Source organism: Gadus morhua, chromosome 2 (genome assembly GCF_902167405.1).
Source record: "Gadus morhua chromosome 2, gadMor3.0, whole genome shotgun sequence".
Classification (NCBI taxonomy): Eukaryota; Metazoa; Chordata; class Actinopteri; order Gadiformes; family Gadidae; genus Gadus; species Gadus morhua.
The window spans coordinates 28,204,140-28,223,235 of NC_044049.1; the positions used below are offsets into that span (position 1 = coordinate 28,204,140).

Sequence of the window (19,096 nt, forward strand, 5' to 3'; positions counted from 1 at the left end):
GTGACTAACGTTAGCTCCACCACACAAGGCTGGATCACTAGTTTAATAACGTAGTTGCTACATTCGTATCAAGTCAGCTTTGATGACGATCGATCAAACATGCACTCCTTGGTTTATTTTTACTATGGACCTCTTGTTGGAAATGTATGTGATAGAAAACGATACAAGCGGCGTATTGATCTACTGTGCTCAGACAGCAGCAAGTAGAACCGACAAGTCAGCGGGCAATATGCCGGATTAATGCACCCCTCCCAGCCAATCAGAATCGAGCATTCTTAAATGAAGTACAATAACTGCCTTTATTGTTTCCAACAGCCATAATAAACAAATGTCCCTCAACGTGGTTACAGTACAGGGCGAACAAGATTGTCAAAGAGCACTTGAGGAAAGTAGAGTCAGGACTGCCGAGTCATCTTCAGAGTCAGGACTGCTGAGTCACCATCTTCAGAGTCAGGACTGCTGAGTCACCATCTTCAGAGTCAGGACTGCCGAGTCGTCATCTTCAGAGTCAGGACTGCCGAGTCACCATCTTCAGAGTCAGGACTGCTGAGTCACCATCTTCAGCATCTGTAGAGCCATGGCGCCCTGGTCGGAGGGAATCTAGAGGGACAACATTAGGACGTTGGCCATACAGCCATCTCCCCAAATGCACAACAGGGCTTTGCCCATAAAGGTTTATCATCTGAACCCTGCTGCTTGACCACTTTGGCAAGGCAGCTCAAACCCCCCCTACCATGTGGCCCGCCCTCAGGATCCAGTAGAAGGAGAAGTTCCTGTAGCGCTTGTAGAAGGCTCCGGTGGTCCCGGGGGCCGCTGGGTCGTCCAGGGGGGTCCACCTCAGGCCCTTATAGGTGGGGAGCCCCTCCCAGGCCAGAGAGTTCACCCAGCGCTCCTGACCTGCAGACAGTCACCGGTCAGATGCAACAAGAACTGGAACCTAACCCTAGCGCTGTGTGGAGGCACCTACCCATGGTGTCCACGATGAGGTCCAGCTGCCCGTTGTAGACGCTCACGTTGACCCCGGCCGCCAGAAGCTGGTCCACCAGCGCCACTACCGGCCTCATGAAGTCTCCCGCCATGGAGCTGAACACCTCCTCCGCCTGGCCTGAACACACCAGTCACACACACACACGTAACACACACGTAACACACACCGGGTTCACTTGTAATCCCAGACAGGAAGTGAGGTCAGAGAAGTCTGAGCAAAGCAAGTAGTCAGACGGAGCAATTAGAGTTGGACGGAGTAATTAGAGTTAGACATTGCTTTGCAACAGAAGTCTAGGGATGATGGAGATCAAACATAAACAATATAATTATACCATATAAGTTACTAATTCGGTGCATAACAAAAAGTGGGTGCTCAGGAGACGCAGTGTGCCGTCGTTCAGGTAAGGGTAAGCCCTCTACATCATCTTTAAATGAGGTCATTCTTTTTGACCTCGTACTTCATTGAACTTTATAGAAGAACAGACGTGATATGCCCGCCATGAGCATTAATGATTTAACAGCCAATCACAGCCCAGACGTTGGACAGAGCATGGCTCCAGCTCTTCGTGACCTCCTACCTCCCCAGGTGACGTTGTGAGGGATCAGCCCCAGCTTGTCCCGGATCTCTCCGTTCATCAGCTGGACCAGAGACTGTCTGTGGAGCGGGCGGATGTGGCGCCGGGCGAGCAGAGCTGTCAACAACGGGAACATTTAGCAGACGGAGAGACAGCCAACACCACAAGGGGGAACATTTAGCAGACGGACAGACAGCCATCACCACAAGGGGGAACATTTAGCAGACGGACAGACAGCTGACAACACAATGGGGAACAGTTATTTTATTTCCTCGTCCTGTAGACTGAGATGCTGAGCGTTTTGGAGCTGGCTTTAGCGAAGGTTTCATATCTTGAACAAAGACATGCCAAGTCACAGATTGGTTTATTATATTGCAGTTTCTCTCCGCTCAGTAAATCCATGTCATACGTTTGACACCTATTCATTCTTGAACGACATGGGTGAAAACAGATGTTTTAAAATCGGACAGGGACAACCTTTTGTTTCTACAGAGGCTGTCCAATTCATCTGATGAGAAATATGCATCTTGGATGCTAAATAATTGACTTTTTTCTTCAAATGACGCTTATCTAAAGCAATTAGGGAGGGAGGCAGGAGTAGCTCATCATCTAGGTAGCCAGATCTAGTGAGACGGCCCATAGAAAGACGCCAGATTCTCATTTCATAGCATTAAGCTCCAGTCACTGTTCCCCATTTAGCCTTCTAACCACAGGAGTAGAACAGCCTCCTCTGCATTTCTGGTTGATGAACATTCATTAAACATGCACATGTTAAAATAACACATAGCATGTTTGTGCATATCCAATGTAAGCTTTAAAAAGAAATTGAAAGAAATGAGTTATTCAGTATTAGTCGTCTCTGCTTTTTAGAAAAGTCCCTAAATAGACCATTTCAGAGTGGTACCAATGAAGTCCCCCTTGGCCAGTGAAGAAAGTTCCTCGTCCGGCTCTTTGGTCAGGATGTTGTAGAAGTTCACCCCATTCGTGTTCTGCAAGCAGATGGAAACAATGAAGCATTGGCTGCACGTTGGGCTGTCCCTCCAGGTTCTCAAACCAACCTGATCTACGACGCTCTCTGCAACAGACCACAGCTCCGTGGCCTTCTGGAAGCTCTGCTCCTCCACCGCCTTCCTCACTGCCTCGGCTGCCTCCGTGACCTCCAGGAGGCCGTAGTCGTCTAGCAGAGACTGGACAACAGTCACCTTATGCCAGAGACTGGACAACAGTCTCCTTATGGTTGGACCACTGTTCACTCGATAAAGACTGGACAACAGACTCCTTATGGGTGGAACACTGTTCACTCGATAATAAAGACTGGACAACAGTCTCCTTATGTTTGGAACACTGTTCACTCGATAATGAAGACTGGAGAACAGTCTGCTTATGGTTGGAACACTGTTCACTCGATAAAGACTGGACACCAGTCTCCTTATGGGTGGAACACTGTTCACTCGATAATAAAGACTGGACAACAGTCGTCTTATGCTTGGAACACTGTTCACTCGATAATGAAGACTGGACGACAGTCACCTATGGCTGGAAAATGTTCACTCTTTAAACAAGATTAAAATGGAAACAGGGAACTCAGAGTGGAGGACGATGAAACGGGGACCAGGGAAACCATTTGTCAAAGGAAAATGTTATATGGATTATATGGGAGCAGATCACAGCCAACTGGCAGTAGACAGCATCATGGGGCTGGAACATTGAGCTACAAACCACTGCATACATATAATGTACCTTAACAGTTGTATTAGTGATCCGTGTCATCTGTCAACTCATAGACAGGTTACCATTCAAATCAAGAAAAAAATATCTATCAATAGCTTACTGTGCTGTAGAGATATGGACCCCAGGTCAGCACCGAATCTGTAAGGAGAGAAGAGTTGTGACTCAAGAGAACGCATGACGAGCTTTCAGCCTCTGTGTCCACAACGTTTCTATAGTTGAGCATCAAAGCTATCCTAGCACTGAAGCTAACCTAACACCAGAGCTACTCTGAGCGTAGCTGACCGGTCCCACCTGCCAGATTGTCGCTCAAAGTACAATCAGCTTCCATCAGACCCAGGAGGAAGCATTCCAATCAGATACAGTTAACGTTCTAAAAACGTATGAAGACCACCAAAGATCTCACTCAGTCACACATGCCAATTGCTTGTGCGGTAATGGGCTAAATGTCTACTTTTATACATAGTATACTATATATATGCATTTATGTATACTATATGTATAAACCACACGCCCAGCGATTTGCTGAAAGCTGACTGTGTTCTGAGATCTGCATGTTATTCCTGATTGGACCATGGACCAGTACATGCCTACAGGGAGATCCACATGGACCAGTACATGCCTACAGGGAGATCCACATGGACCAGTACATGCCTACAGGGAGATCCACATGGACCAGTACATGCCTACAGGGAGATCCACATGGACCAGTACATGCCTACAGGGAGATCCACATGGACCAGTACATGCCTACAGGGAGATCCACATGGACCAGTACATGCCTACAGGGAGATCCAAATGGACCAGTATATGCCTACAGGGAGATCCACAAGGACCAGTACATACCTACAGGGAGATCCACATGGACCAGTACATACCTACAGGGAGATCCACATGGACCAGTACATGCCTACAGGGAGATCCACAAGGACCAGTACATACCTACAGGGAGATCCACATGGACCAGTACATACCTACAGGGAGATCCACATGGACCAGTACATACCTACAGGGAGATCCACATGGACCAGTACATGCCTACAGGGAGATCCACAAGGACCAGTACATACCTACAGGGAGATCCACATGGACCAGTACATACCTACAGGGAGATCCACATGGACCAGTACATACCTACAGGGGAGATCCAGGAGTCTCCGAGTGCCACGCCAGCAAAATTGCACTTAACAGCACCTTCAGTAACAGCCTGTGTGGAGAAGAGTCAATACAACATCATGTCAAATGGTGTTCCAGTATCAAGAGAAGATATCCTCAACCACCACCAACACCCAATTTCCAGGAGAAGAGCCACAACTCTGAACATTGTAAGAACTTCCCTGCACTTTTGGTATTTCTCAGTTTAAGGAAAGAAGATATAAAAAAAGCAGAATGAGTTCATCAACTCTTTTCTTGACATCTGAAACCAAGAATTCAGAAGTACCTTTGAGAGCTCCACTGAGATGGCAGCAGCCATCTTGCCTCCATATGACTCAGAGAAAATGTAGAAGGGAACATTCTGCAAAGGGAACAACCAAGCCTCAGAGATTCAATACCCCAACAGGCCTGCTTTATAATTAGACTGCGGACAAGGCTAAAAAAAATATATATATATATATATATATATATATATATATATATATATATATATATATATATATATATACACACACACACACACACACATTCCCCATTTTGTATGATGTTTTAAAGCACACAAATGATTCTTCAATGTTCCTGTACTCAAGAAATAAAAAAGGACAGGTGGAAGTAAGGAGGGTGAAATGGACGTCATTCAGAAGACCCCGACCAAGAAAACAAACAATGAGTTGATGAAACTAGAGCGACGGACCGAACAAAACCTTGTTTGCATTTTTCTTGTAGAATACTAAGATCAACGGGCCAAATGACTCATTCAGAGGCCAGCTCCTTGTGGGCGCTGGCAGGAGTCTCTGTGACCCGGGCGGGAGAGAAGGGCCCGGCAGCTGTACCTGGAGCTCGCTCCTCTGGGTGAAGAAGCTTCGGAGAAGAACCAACATGTCTGAAGCCACTGTGGCCACGTCCCGGGAGAAGCCGTCCGGCCCGTCCACGTAGCTGAAACCAGTTCCAACCGGGTTGTCCACAAACAAGACACTGGCCGTCTGCACCTAGAAACACCACAAGGATCACCGTCGGTCACCACAGTGAGGGTTCACCCCTCACTGTGAGGGGTGAACCCTCACAGTGAGGGGTGAACCCTCACTGGGAGGAGTGAACCCTCCCAGTGAGGGTTCACTCCTCCCAGTGAGGGTTCACTCCTCCCAGTGAGGGGTCACCCCTCCCAGTGAGGGTTCACCCCTCACAGTGAGGGGTGAACCCTCACTGACTTCATGACCCTCACTGTGAGGGTTCACCCCTCACTGTGTGGGGTGAACCCTCGCTGGGAGGGTCCATCTGAAGTCATGTGTAAGGCAGACCTAGCGAGTGTGACGTTTACCCAGGAGGTTTTGCGGGGCTGACTGTGAGGGGTGAACCCTCCCAGTGAGGGGTGAACCCTCACTGGGAGGAGTGAACCCCCACAGTGAGGAGTGAACCCCCACAGTGAGGAGTGAACCCCCACAGTGAGGAGTGAACCCTCACTGTGGGGTGACCCCTCACTGGGAGGAGTGAACCCTCCCAGTGAGGGTTCACTCCTCCCAGTGAGGGTTCACCCCTCACTGTGAGGGGTGAACCCTCGCTGGGAGGTTCCATCTGAAGTCATGTGTAAGGCAGACCTAGCGAGTGTGACGTTTACCCAGGAGGTTTTGCGGGGCTGCAGCTCCCGATCCAAGGGACCGATTTCCTCAAAGTTCCCAAAGCCGGTGGAGGATCCGCCGGGACCGCCCTGTGGACGAGGAGGCTGATGAGATCCAACACACCACAAGGCTTCATCACTATGACCCCCAGACTAGCAGACCTACCTGCAGCCACAGGACCAGAGGCAGGTCCTGGTAGGAGGCGGGGCCGTCGGCGTAGTACAGCCACCAGAACATGTGGGCGCCCTCCCGGACGTCCACGTACCCCCACGCCTCCTTCCCTGGGGAGGGACGCCGGCCTGCTGGGGTACTCATGGTGGTCAGTCAGTATCGTAGGCGGTCCAAACACCAGGCGGGCTTCAGCGTGAAGCAGTGCACTGGCTAGAAGACCCTCTGAAGTTCAAAGTACTTTATTTGTCATTGCCATAAAGACAACGAGACAGTAGAGGCAACCAGACTTACACAGCTAAATAATAATAAATAACAATTAATAAATAGATTCATAAATATCATTCATAAAATAATAATAAAAATAATGAAAGCAATATATCTCCATATCTCCATGTTAAGGTGCATCAAGTATTAGAGTGCAGTCCATGGGGGGCAGGGAGGGCTGGGCCGGGGTTGGGGGGAGATGAAGGGGGGTGGGGAGTGGGGTGGTCAAGCTGTTGAGGAGCCTTATTGCACAGGGATAGAAGCTCTTTGCCATCCTGGAGGTGCGTGCCTTTTTTGATCTGAACCTTTTCCCTGACGGGAGTAACAGGAACAGATGATGGGCAGGATGAGAAGGGTCTGTGAGGATGCGTTTAGAGCGCTGCAGGCAACGGGAGGAGGAGATGGACAAGATGTCGGGCAGCTCTACTCCAATGATCCTTCCCGCTGTTTTAATCAGCCTCTGGATGGCTGCCTGCTCCGCCTTTGTACAGCCGAGTCAGCTGTTCTGTCGGCCCGGTAGACGGTGCGGCCTGCTAGCTGGATAGCTGCGTCTGGTGTGGTGCTGTCTAACCACGTCTCGGTGAAGATCATGCAGCAGCAGCGAGTCAAAGTCCTCTGTGCTGTGAGTCGAAGTCTAATCTCGTCCAGTTTATTCCGTATTGAGCGAACATTGGCTAGGAAGATTGAAGGAAGCGGTGGTTTGGATGGGTTAGCCTTTAGCCGAGCTCGTACACCGGCCCGCTTTCCTCGCTTCTGCTTCCGCTCACAGCGTCTCCTCTGCCGGCCTGTTGAGGCAGAGCTTTCGCTGGCTAATCTGCGGATCTCGGGAGGGATGGATATCTCGCTTGACAGTCGATGTACATCACGATTTATGAGGAGCTCAGCACGGCTATACTGTTTTGCCAGTGGAGGGCACATTAGTGTTAAAAAACAAAAAAACGATTAAAAAACAAAAACGTTTAGCCTGGAGAGCTGTGTATCCATCGCCATGGCAACCCAAGTAAACAATTACACTAAAACTAAAATAAAACTATAACTAAACTATTACTAACAAAAATCTATGGTCAGGAGACCCCCAAGATGATTGCGTGGCAACAACTTCACAATTAAACTTAAATTAAACTAAGACTACAACTAAACATTTACTAACAAAACCTAAAAGTCTGGAGAGCCCCAAGCCGCTGCGTGTGTACGCGCCGCCATGGAGACGGACTCATGAAGGCATGCCTTGTTATCATTGACACTTATTGCTGGTTGTAACAATATTATTATATATGGACGGTATACTATTAGCATAACTTTCAACCAGTTTCCTCCGGTTTAAGAGCAGATCCTCAACGTGAACAACATACCTGCACTGACCAGCGCCAGCAGGGGAAGCAGCCCCAGTATCAAATACGTCGTCAATTGCACCATGGTTGAAGCGAACTGCAGACCTCCCGTGGAGCCACGCAGCAGAACGGTCACGTTAAATGACGGTCATGTGACAGCAGCTGAGCGGTCACGTGACGGTCATGTGACAGTGAGCAGAACGGTCACGTGATGGTCATGTGACAGTGAGCAGAACGGTCACGTGACGGTCATGTGACAGCAGAGCATCCACGTGACAAGGATCAGCTGGTTAAATCACAGAGGCTTTTTGATATCGATATGTTAAAGTTATGTACTTTATATTTTATTTTACAAAATCAATCGTTTTTTTAACAGATATAAAAAACACAATTTAGACCGACCGCTTATAATTGCAATGACTGGTTTAAACGACACATTAAAGTTGTTAACAAGCGATAGAGCCTCCGGAACGCCGCGGAGCGGTACTGCGCATAAATGGAACACCACGGGGCCGTACTGCGCATAACAGGAACACCACGAGGTGGTACTGCGCATAACCGGATCCGAACAGGGTAGTGTGGCGGAATAGTTGAAACACGCGCCGCCGAGCTCCACCATGCAAACTAGCAGCTCCGTCCGCGTGCGGCTCCACTTCGACTACCCGCCCCCCGGGGAGGAGCGCCGCCGGGTCTGGCTGCTCGTGGACTTGGACCAGTGCCGCGTGGTGGCGGACCTGGAGCACGTGATCCGGGAGCGCTTCTCCCTCAGCTCGAGGAGCGTGCTTAACCTCTTCATCGATGGCTGCTACCTGCCGCCAACCGAGAGCATCCGTGTGGTGCGCGACAACGACCTCGTCAGGTTGGGCTCCTCCGTCACCTCGTCCTCTGATGCATCCAAGGCTGTCGCTATGGTTACATGTTATTACTCTCTCCTCTCTCTGCTGCATCCCAGGCTGTCGCTATGGTTACATGTCATTGCTCTCTCCTCTCTCTGCTGCATCCCAGGCTGTCGCTATGGTTACATGTTATTACTCTCTCCTCTCTCTGCTGCATCTCAGGCTGTCGCTATGGTTACATGTTATTACTCTCTCCTCTCTCTGCTGCATCTCATGCTGTCGCTATGGTTACATGTTATTACTCTCTCCTCTGCTGCATCGAGGTTGTTATGGTTACTATAGTTACATGTTATTACTCCATCCTCTCTCTGCTGCATCTCAGGCTGTCGCTATGGTTAAATGTTATTACTCTCTCCTCTATCTGCTGCATCTCAGGCTGTCGCTATGGTTACATGTCATTACTCTCTCCTCTCTGCTGCATCACAGGTTGTCGCTATGGTTACATCCTCTGTATCACAGGCTGTTGTTACTATGCTTACAGGTTATTACTCTATCCTCTCTCTGTTGCATCACAGGCTTACTCTATGGTTACATGTTATTACTCTGCGACATGTGAGTAATGTCCCTCCGACAGCGTCCGGGTGGTGTAATGACATGTGTCCCTCTGACAGCGTTCGGGTGGTGTAATGACATGTGTCCCTCTGACAGCGTTCGGGTGGTGTAATGACATGTGTCCCAGTGTTCAGGTGGTATGATGACGTGTGTCCCTTTGTCAGCGTTCAGGTAGTGTAATGACATGTGTCCCTCCGTCAGCGTTCAGGTGGTGTAATGACATGTGTCCCTCCGTCAGCGTTCAGGTGGTGTAATGACATGTGTCCCTCCGTCAGCGTTCAGGTGGTGTAATGACATGTGTCCCTCCGTCAGCGTTCAGGTGGTGTAATGACACGTGTCCCTCCGTCAGCGTTCAGGTGGTGTAATGACACGTGTCCCTCCGTCAGCGTTCAGGTGGTGTAATGACACGTGTCCCTCCGTCAGCGTTCAGGTGGTGTAATGACACGTGTCCCTCCGTCAGCGTTCAGGTGGTGTAATGACACGTGTCCCTCCGTCAGCGTTCAGGTGGTGTAATGACACGTGTCCCTCCGTCAGCGTTCAGGTGGTGTAATGACACGTGTCCCTCCGTCAGCGTTCAGGTGGTGTAATGACACGTGTCCCTCCGTCAGCGTTCAGGTGGTGTAATGACACGTGTCCCTCCGTCAGCGTTCAGGTGGTGTAATGACACGTGTCCCTCCGTCAGCGTTCAGGTGGTGTAATGACACGTGTCCCTCCGTCAGCGTTCAGGTGGTGTAATGACACGTGTCCCTCCGTCAGCGTTCAGGTGGTGTAATGACACGTGTCCCTCCGTCAGCGTTCAGGTGGTGTAATGACACGTGTCCCTCCGTCAGCGTTCAGGTGGTGTAATGACACGTGTCCCTCCGTCAGCGTTCAGGTGGACGGGCGTTCTGCTGATCCAGAGGAGAGGCGATCCAGTAAGAGGAGTCGGCGACACTCGGAGGTTGAACCTGAAGTAACGGACGTCTTTACGGAGGGGAAGAAGAAGAAGAGAAGGAAGAAGACAGAAGGTCGGGAGGAGGAGAGCCAGCCCTGCCCCCCCGAGGAGGAGGAGGAGAAACACATGAAGAAGAAGAAGAAGAAGATGAGGAAGGAGAAGACAGCAGGGGGTCGGGAGGACGAGAGCGAGCCTTACCAGGAGGAGGAGGAGGAGGAGCAGGGCGAACACAAGAAACACCTGAAGAAGAAGAAGAAGAGCGAGCCTTACCAGGAGGAGGAGGAGGAGGAGCAGGGCGAACACAAGAAACGCCTGAAGAAGAAGAAGAAGAGGAAGGAGAAGACAGCAGGGGGTCGGGAGGACGAGAGCGAGCCTTACCAGGAGGAGGAGGAGGAGGAGCAGGGCGAACACATGAAGAAGAAGAAGAAGAAGAAGAAGAAGAAGAAACAGACGCCCACGTCCTCCATCATCCCGCTGACCCCAAGTGAGCAGCAGGTCATCAAGATCCCCAAACCAGTCCTTAATGGTCCCAAACCAGTCCTCAATGGTCCCAAACCAGTCCTTAATGGTGGAGCAGAAGAGGTTTCCTCCTCGGCCTCCAGTGACAGTGAAGTGGGGGCCCCTGCTCCCTGTGTAACCTCCAAAGGGCAGAAGAAGACCCCCAGAAAGACCCCAGCGCCCCCCCGGGCCCCAGCGCCCCCCCGGGCCCCAGCGCCCCCCCGGGCCCCAGCGCCCCCCCGGGGGGCCCTGAAGGCCCCGCCAGCCTCGGGGAAACGCTCCCAGCCTCCTTCCTCTTCGTCCTCGTCAGACTCTTCCTCTGAGGATACTCGAGCCCGGTCGACCGCCCCCCCCCCGGGCGGCCCCCGTACCCCCCTGTCCCCTCAGACCGCCCCCCCGCCGGGCGGCCCCCGTGCCCCCCTGACCCCTCAAACCGCCCCCCCGCCGGGCGGCCCTCGTACCCCCCTGACCCCTCAGACGGCCTCGAGGCCGGCTCTGGGGGGGGCCCCGGGGCCCTCAGACTCTAGCAGCGAGGAGGAGATCAAGCTGGTGATCAGACGCCCACTGGGGGCGGAGCCCTGCATTAGCTCTAGAGGGCGTGGCCGGGGGAGGGGCCAGCCCCGCGGCGGGGGAGGGGTCAACGGGGGGAGGGGGGAGGGTTGGGTCGGGAGGGGGACTCCTCTGGACTACCAACAGGAGGAGCGGCGGCACAGACCGGCGCTGGAGGACTCGCTGACCCACCAGGTAGGACCGCCCTCTGATTGGTCCACCGCTCGGTGACGCTCCAGGTAGGACCGCCCTCTGATTGGTCCACCGCTCGGTGACGCTCCAGGTAGGACCGCCCTCTGATTGGTCCACCGCTCGGTGACGCTCCAGGTAGGACCGCCCTCTGATTGGTCCACCGCTCGGTGACGCTCCAGGTAGGACCGCCCTCTGATTGGTCCACCGCTCGGTGATGGTCCAGCCTCTTGATGCTGATTGGTCCTGGGGACTGGTCCCGCCTCTTGATGCTGATTGGTCCTGGGGACTGGTCCCGCCTCTTGATGCTGATTGGTTGGTCCTGGGGTCTGGTCCAGCCTCTTGATGCTGATTGATTGGTCCTGGGGACTGGTCCAGCTACACTGAGTTCATGTATTCCTGCGATTTGTGTATCTGCTACTCATACACACACCTGTGTGTAGGTTTGTGTATCTGCTACTCATACACACACCAGTGTGTGTGTGTGTGTGTGTATGTGTGTGTGTATGTGTATCTGCTACTCATACACACACCTGTGTGTGTGTGTGTGTGTGTGTGTGTGTGTGTGTGTGTGTGTGTGTGTGTGTGTGTGTGTGTGTGTGTGTGTGTGTGTGTATCTGCTACTCATACACACACCAGTGTGTGGGTTTGTGTATCTGCTACTCATACACACACCAGTGTGTGTGTGTGTGTGTGTGTCGCTGCCATCAGCTTTAGTTGTGTGTTGTCTCCTCTCTGGGTGCAGAGCGCCGCCGACCCCCGACCCAGGAAGGACTACAGCAGCCTGCCGCTGCTCGCCGCTCCCCCCGGCGCCGGGCAGAGGATCGTCTTTAAGGTGAACTGGTTCTGACTGGTTCTGACTGGTTCTTACATGGTTGACTTTGAATGAAAAGCTGCTGAGATGAGAAATAAGATGGAATGGAAGAAAGGGACTGGTTTATTGATCTGGAGCAGAGCAACACCCCTGGTTATGTCTGCCCTGTCTAGCAACACCACTGGTTATGTCTGCCTGTCCATCAACACCACTGGTTATGTCTGCCCTGTCCATCATCACCACTGGTTATGTCTGCCCTGTCCAGCAACACCACTGGTTATGTCTGCCCTGTCCATCAACACCACTGGTTATGTCTGCCCTGTCCATCAACACCCCTGGTTATGTCTGCCCTGTCCATCAACACCCCTGGTTATGTCTGCCCTGTCCATCATCACCCCTGGTTATGTCTGCCCTGTCCATCATCACCCCTGGTTATGTCTGCCCTGTCCATCAACACCACTGGTTATGTCTGCCTGTCCATCAACACCCCTGGTTATGTCTGCCCTGTCCATCAACACCACTGGTTATGTCTGCCCTGTCCATCAACACCACTGGTTATGTCTGACCTTTCCATCAACACCACTGGTTATGTCTGCCCTGTCCATCAACACCACTGGTTATGTCTGCCCTGTCCATCAACACCACTGGTTATGTCTGCCCTGTCCATCAACACCACTGGTTATGTCTGCCCTGTCCATCAACACCACTGGTTATGTCTGCCCTGTCCATCAACTCACCTGTCCCCTATCTGACCTGTCCATCAACACACCTGTCCCCTATCTGACCTGTCCATCAACTCACCTGTCCCCTATCTGACCTGTCCATCAACACACCTGTCCCCTATCTGACCTGTCCATCAACACACCTGTCCCCTATCTGACCTGTCCATCAACACACCTGTCCCCTATCTGACCTGTCCATCAACACACCTGTCCCCTATCTGACCTGTCCATCAACACACCTGTCCCCTATCTGACCTGTCCATCAACACACCTGTCCCCTATCTGACCTGTCCATCAACACACCTGTCCCCTATCTGACCTGTCCATCAACTCACCTGTCCCCTATCTGACCTGTCCATCAACACACCTGTCCCCTATCTGACCTGTCCATCAACACACCTGTCCTGTCTGTTTCCTTCACAGCTGCTGGAGCTGACGGAGAACTACACCCCTGAGGTCTCTGAGTATAAAGTGAGTCAGACAGATGACAGCCAATGAGGTTTGCTTCAGGTAGAACCACTTCCTGAGTGATGTAAGAGGGAGGTGAATGAATAGTCTGTGAAACCCTTCAACAGTCCAGTGGAATTGCTCTATAGTCCAGTGTAGCGGTCAGTAGAGCATTACACTGGACTGGTTGAGGTCTGGTGGTTTAGACTGTTGGTCACTGGACTGGTTGAGGTCTAGTGGTCCAGACTGGTTGAGGTCTGGTGGTCTAGGCTGTTGGTCACTGGACTGGTTGAGGTCTGGTGGTCCAGACTGGTTGAGGTCTAGTGGTCCAGACTGGTTGAGGTCTGGTGGTCCAGACTGTTGGTCACTGGACTGGTTGAGGTCTGGTGGTCCAGACTGGTTGAGGTCTGGTGGTCCAGACTGTTGGTCACTGGACTGGTTGAGGTCTGGTGGTCCAGACTGGTTGAGGTCTGGTGGTCCAGACTGGTTGAGGTCTGGTGGTCCAGGCTGTTGGTCACTGGACTGGTTGAGGTCTGGTGGTCCAGACTGGTTGAGGTCTGGTGGTCTAGACTGTTGGTCACTGGACTGGTTGAGGTCTGGTGGTCCAGACTGGTTGAGGTCTGGTGGACTAGGCTGTTGGTCACTGGTCTGGTTGAGGTCTGGTGGTCCATACTGGTTGAGGTCTAGTGGTCTAGGCTGTTGGTCACTGGACTGGTTGAGGTCTAGTGGTCCAGACTGGTTGAGGTCTGGTGGTCCAGACTCTTGGTCACTGGACTGGTTGAGGTCTGGTGGTCCAGACTGTTGGTCACTGGACTGGTTGAGGCCTGGTGGTCCAGACTGTTGGTCACTGGACTGGTTGAGGTCTGGTGGTCTAGACTGTTGGTCACTGGACCCCACCATAACAGAGATTGAATCACAAATTTGCCAAGAGGAGACACAAACAGGACTCAGGCCATATCCTGTCTTTATTCTTTTGTTTGAAACAGGTTAACAACTTAATCAATATCTAGTGCCACTATGCATATCACAAAATAGGCAGAATCTGAACCGCCCAGTGCCAACAGTGACGTGACGACGATAACGGGAGACGGCAGCCGTGAGGGCTATAGCCTATCTGCAAGAAATTCATTTCTTAATGTTGTTTGCTAGAAACGCCAGTCACCACTTGATCGAGTGCGTCTCTCTTTTCATTCACAATGTTACCTGCGGGCAAGAACCCACGGTCAGAACCCATTCAGGCTGGCTGCTCTGCCTTAACAGCTTTTGAAACAGGATATATTATTATTATATATATTATTATTCGTCTGATAGGAGCGGCCGCAAATGGATGCGATGGCAAATAATAAATTAAAACTAAACCGTCCAATCATAGACTGGAAAAAAAGCGTTACACAACATGGCACTTTTAAAACCGAGACGATGCCATGTGCGACTCCTAACACTATGGGCTGATGGATAATTCAAATTTTTTTTTTTTTTTTTTTTTTTTGCGCCATGGGCCCCCCCTCTGCCTTGGGCCCCCCCACGACTGCCTCACTTTCCCCCGCAGTCCGTCGGCCCTGCATACATACATACATACATACATACATACATACATACATACATACATACATACATACATACATACATACATACGGATATTTCACGTCTTATTCAAATATTGAATACAAAGTGTCGGCCCTACTGGACAGTTCTCAGTGTTTCCTTCACTGCTGACCCTGACCCCTGACCCTGATCCTACTGGACAGTTCTCAGTGTTTCCTTCACTGCTGACCCTGACCCCTGACCCTGACCCTACTGGACAGTTCTCAGTGTTTCCTTCACTGCCGACCCTGACCCTGACCCCTGACCCTGACCCTGACCCTACTGGACAGTTCAGTGTTTCCTTCACTGCCGACCCTGACCCTGACCCTGACCCCTGACCCTACTGGACAGTTCTCAGTGTTTCCTTCACTGCTGACCCTGACCCCTGACCCTGACCCTACTGGACAGTTCTCAGTGTTTCCTTCACTGCTGACCCTGACCCCTGACCCTACTGGACAGTTCTCAGTGTTTCCTTCACTGCTGACCCTGACCCTGACCCTACTGGACAGTTCTCAGTGTTTCCTTCACTGCTGACCCTGACCCTGACCCCTGACCCTACTGGACAGTTCTCAGTGTTTCCTTCACTGCCGACCCTGACCCTGACCCTGACCCCTGACCCTACTGGACAGTTCAGTGTTTCCTTCACTGCTGACCCTGACCCCTGACCCTACTGGACAGTTCTGTGTTTCCTGACCCTGACTCTGACCCTACTGGACAGTTCAGTGTTTCCTGACCCCTGACCCCTGACCCTACTGGACAGTTCTGTGTTTCCTGACCCTGACCCTGACCCTACTGGACAGTTCAGTGTTTCCTGACCCTGACCCTACTGGACAGTTCAGTGTTTCCTGACCCTGACCCCTGACCCTGACCCTGACCCCTGACCCTTCTCGACAGTTCAGTGTTTCCTGACCCTGACCCCTGACCCTGACCCTACTGGACAGTTCTCAGTGTTTCCTTCACTGCTGACCCTGACCCTGACCCCTGACCCTGACCCTACTGGACAGTTCTCAGTGTTTCCTTCACTGCCGACCCTGACCCTGACCCTACTGGACAGTTCATTGTTTCCTGACCCTGACCCTGACCCCTGACCCTTCTGGACAGTTCTCTGTGTTTCCTTCACTGCTGACCCTGACCCCTGACCCTACTGGACAGTTCTCTGTGTTTCCTTCACTGCTGACCCTGACCCTGACCCCTGACCCTACTGGACAGTTCTCAGTGTTTCCTTCACTGCTGACCCTGACCCTGACCCCTGACCCTACTGGACAGTTCTGTGTTTCCTGACCCTGACCCTGACCCCTGACCCTACTGGACAGTTCTGTGTTTCCTTCACTGCTGACCCTGACCCCTGACCCTTCTGAACAGTTCTCAGTGTTTCCTTCACTGCTGACCCTGACCCTGACCCCTTACCCTGACCCCTGACCCTACTGGACAGTTCAGTGTTTCCTTCACTGCTGACCCTGACCCTGACCCCTGACCCTACTGGACAGTTCTGTGTTTCCTTCACTGCTGACCCTGACCCCTGACCCTTCTGGACAGTTCTCTGTGTTTCCTTCACTGCTGACCCTGACCCTGACCCCTGACCCTACTGGACAGTTCTGTGTTTCCTTCACTGCTGACCCTGACCCTGACCCCTGACCCTTCTGGACAGTTCTCTGTGTTTCCTTCACTGCTGACCCTGACCTGCTGCCCAGAGATGGGGGGGGGGGGGGGGTTGAGGCCTGATTATCAGCAGCAGTAGAATGCAGTGACAACACATACAGTGCCCCAACATTATAGACCCTCTATAGAACGGGTTCTCCAGGAACCTTCCTGGGTCTGACCTCGTTCCTCCAGCGCTCACTATGTTGGACCATGACTGTTGTTCATTTCTCATTTCAGGAGGGGAAGATTCTCCATTTTGACCACGCCACCAAGCAGGTGGAGATGGAGCTGCTGGCCTCATGGCAAGGTAAGAAGGGATCCCTGAACAGGAGACCTCTGACTACTGGTCTGACTGGTTGTCTGACTGGTAGTCTGGTCTCCACACTATATAAAGTTCCCTACGCAGGGCTGTACGCTTACTTTTTAAAATGGTAGCACTGGTGCTAGCAAGCGAAAAAATTCAGTAGCACAAAAATAATTTTGGTAGCACACATACTATAGTCAAAAAAATAAGGACGTGTATATACAAAAGTAACACAATATGAACAAATTTAGCAACATTAAAGTGACAATGAACATATTAAATAGTAAAGTGACTATGAGAGCCTCTTTTAAAACATCAGCAGCCAGAAGTGGTGAACACATTCAACAAAATTAAGTAATTATTACAAATTTAACAAACACTTATTTATTAACCTCTGATGTCCTTTCCTCTACCTTGAGGCAATATTTACAAAACATAGACTTCTTGGATTGGTCGTAGACCAGCCAATTGAACGTTTTTGACCACTGGGGGTTAAACCTGTAAGTTTTCCCGTTGGCCGAGACGGAGTCATGGGTGGAGTCGGCTTCGTCCGAAGGTGCCGGTTCCGTGCTTGTGGTCGCCGAGTCAATCTCTTCCATACGTGGATTTTGTTTCCAATTTTCCATCTTTATTTGATGAAGAAGAACTTCCGAATACGGGGAAATACCTTTTCATTTTTCTGTTTTGCTTAAAAAGTGAATTTACCGCGACCGTTACAAAGCCTCTTCCTCAACGTGTGAATGTTTGGGAAATGTAGTTTTTTTAGTAGTCGAGCGGAACTGGCGAGCCTATAACTCAAAATACATTTCCCAACATTCAACGCTCCCATCATGCTCCCACACACTCGCGCTTAGTGGTGTCATTGAAAGCCGTACCGAAAGACGTATTTTTTTTCGGCACGGGTCCTTCTCACCCTTTCGTGCCGGTGCGAGTGGACTTCTATTTATCTTCGCACGCTAAATATTTCCATAGCAAATGCGATCAAAACTGTCGCACTGTGCAGCTCTTTCCCTACGGTTGTTTTGATCAGTCTATAGAACTGTGTGGGCCTTCTCTCCGGTCTGTACAATGTGACTTCCTGTCTGTACAATGTGACTTCCTGTCTGTACAATGTGACGTTGTTCTCCCAGCCCCTGCAGAACCCGGTAAGTTCGACCTGGTCTACCAGAACGCAGACGGCTCGGAGAGCGTGGAGTACGCCGTGTCCCGGAGCGGCTCCCGGGTCAGTGGGCTTACAGTTATAGTAGTTAGAGACTAGTTAGTTCTAGTTATAGTGTGTGTGTTTCAAGCTTTAGTGTGCAAATAATGAAATGTGTTATTGCCCCCCCTCCCCTCCCTAGGTGACGGAGCGCTGGGACTCGCTACTCGAACCCCGGCTGCTGCTCTAGAACGCTGCCATGCTGCTCTAGATCATCCTCCTATATCGGCTGCTGCTCCTCTAGATCGGCCCCTGCTGCTCCTCTAGATCGGCCCCTGCTGCTCCTCTAGATCGGCTGCTGCTCCTCTAGATCGGCTGCTGCTCCTCTAGATCGGCCCCTGCTGCTCCTCTAGATCGGCTGCTGCTCCTCTAGATCGGCCCCTGCTGCTCCTCTAGATCGGCCCCTGCTGCTCCTCTAGATCGGCTGCTGCTCCTCTAGATCGGCTGCTGCTCCTCTAGATCGGCTGCTGCTCCTCTAGATCGGCCCCTGCTGCTCCTCTAGATCGGCCCCTGCTGCTCCTCTAGATCGGCCCCTGCTGCTCCTCTAGATCGGCTGCTGCTCCTCTAGATCGGCTGCTGCTCCTCTAGATCGGCTGCTGCTCCTCTAGATCGGCTGCTGCTCCTCTAGATCGGCTGCTGCTCCTCTAGATCGGCTGCTGCTCCTCTAGATCGGCTGCTGCTCCTCTAGATCGGCTGCTGCTCCTCTAGATCGGCCCCTGCTGCTCCTCTAGATCGGCTGCTGCTCCTCTAGACGCTCCAGATCGGCTGCTTTGGTTTTGCTCTCCAGTTTCTGTAACGTTGTTCCCATGTCGACCATATGTTCAGATGGTAAAATGTGTTTGGACTCTTATGAGCATATTTTAGTACAAACTACTAAGGTTATGGCTGTTTTTAAGGATTTAGATACCATTGTAATTGATTCAACATTTTTTTAAGTTTTA

The 19,096-nt window shown here is 51.4% G+C and overlaps 2 protein-coding genes across 8 annotated transcripts; one reads left to right on the forward strand and one right to left on the reverse strand.

Annotated features, from left to right (window-relative positions):
• Window positions 1–280: 280 nt before the first annotated feature.
• On the reverse strand, window positions 281–8,049 carry scpep1 (serine carboxypeptidase 1). Of its 5 annotated transcripts, none has more exons than XM_030337455.1 (13): window positions 7,849–8,049; window positions 6,227–6,363; window positions 6,061–6,150; window positions 5,279–5,434; window positions 4,732–4,806; window positions 4,425–4,497; window positions 3,394–3,431; window positions 2,621–2,764; window positions 2,467–2,551; window positions 1,566–1,679; window positions 968–1,105; window positions 734–897; window positions 281–600 (listed from the first exon to the last, which is right to left on the reverse strand). In XM_030337455.1, the coding sequence occupies exons 1-13, from the start codon at window positions 7,910–7,912 to the stop codon at window positions 538–540; spliced, it is 1,341 nt and encodes a 446-aa protein (XP_030193315.1). In that variant the 5' UTR covers window positions 7,913–8,049; the 3' UTR covers window positions 281–537. The 5 variants fall into 5 exon arrangements, with proteins under 5 accessions (XP_030193315.1, XP_030193326.1, XP_030193328.1 ...); XM_030337466.1 differs by having other exon boundaries at window positions 2,621–2,749; window positions 7,849–8,048; XM_030337468.1 differs by having other exon boundaries at window positions 2,621–2,749; window positions 6,227–6,360; window positions 7,849–8,000.
• A 64-nt stretch (window positions 8,050–8,113) lies between these two features.
• coil (coilin p80) lies at window positions 8,114–18,533 on the forward strand. 3 transcript variants are annotated; one of them, XM_030337429.1, is made up of 8 exons: window positions 8,114–8,686; window positions 10,143–10,451; window positions 10,626–11,451; window positions 12,191–12,280; window positions 13,405–13,452; window positions 16,891–16,960; window positions 18,088–18,179; window positions 18,298–18,533. In XM_030337429.1, exons 1-8 carry the CDS (start codon window positions 8,445–8,447, stop codon window positions 18,343–18,345), a joined length of 1,725 nt encoding a protein of 574 aa, XP_030193289.1. In that variant the 5' UTR covers window positions 8,114–8,444; the 3' UTR covers window positions 18,346–18,533. The 3 variants fall into 3 exon arrangements, with proteins under 3 accessions (XP_030193289.1, XP_030193299.1, XP_030193306.1); XM_030337439.1 differs by having other exon boundaries at window positions 10,635–11,451; XM_030337446.1 differs by having other exon boundaries at window positions 10,644–11,451.
• The last annotated feature ends 563 nt before the right edge of the window (window positions 18,534–19,096 follow it).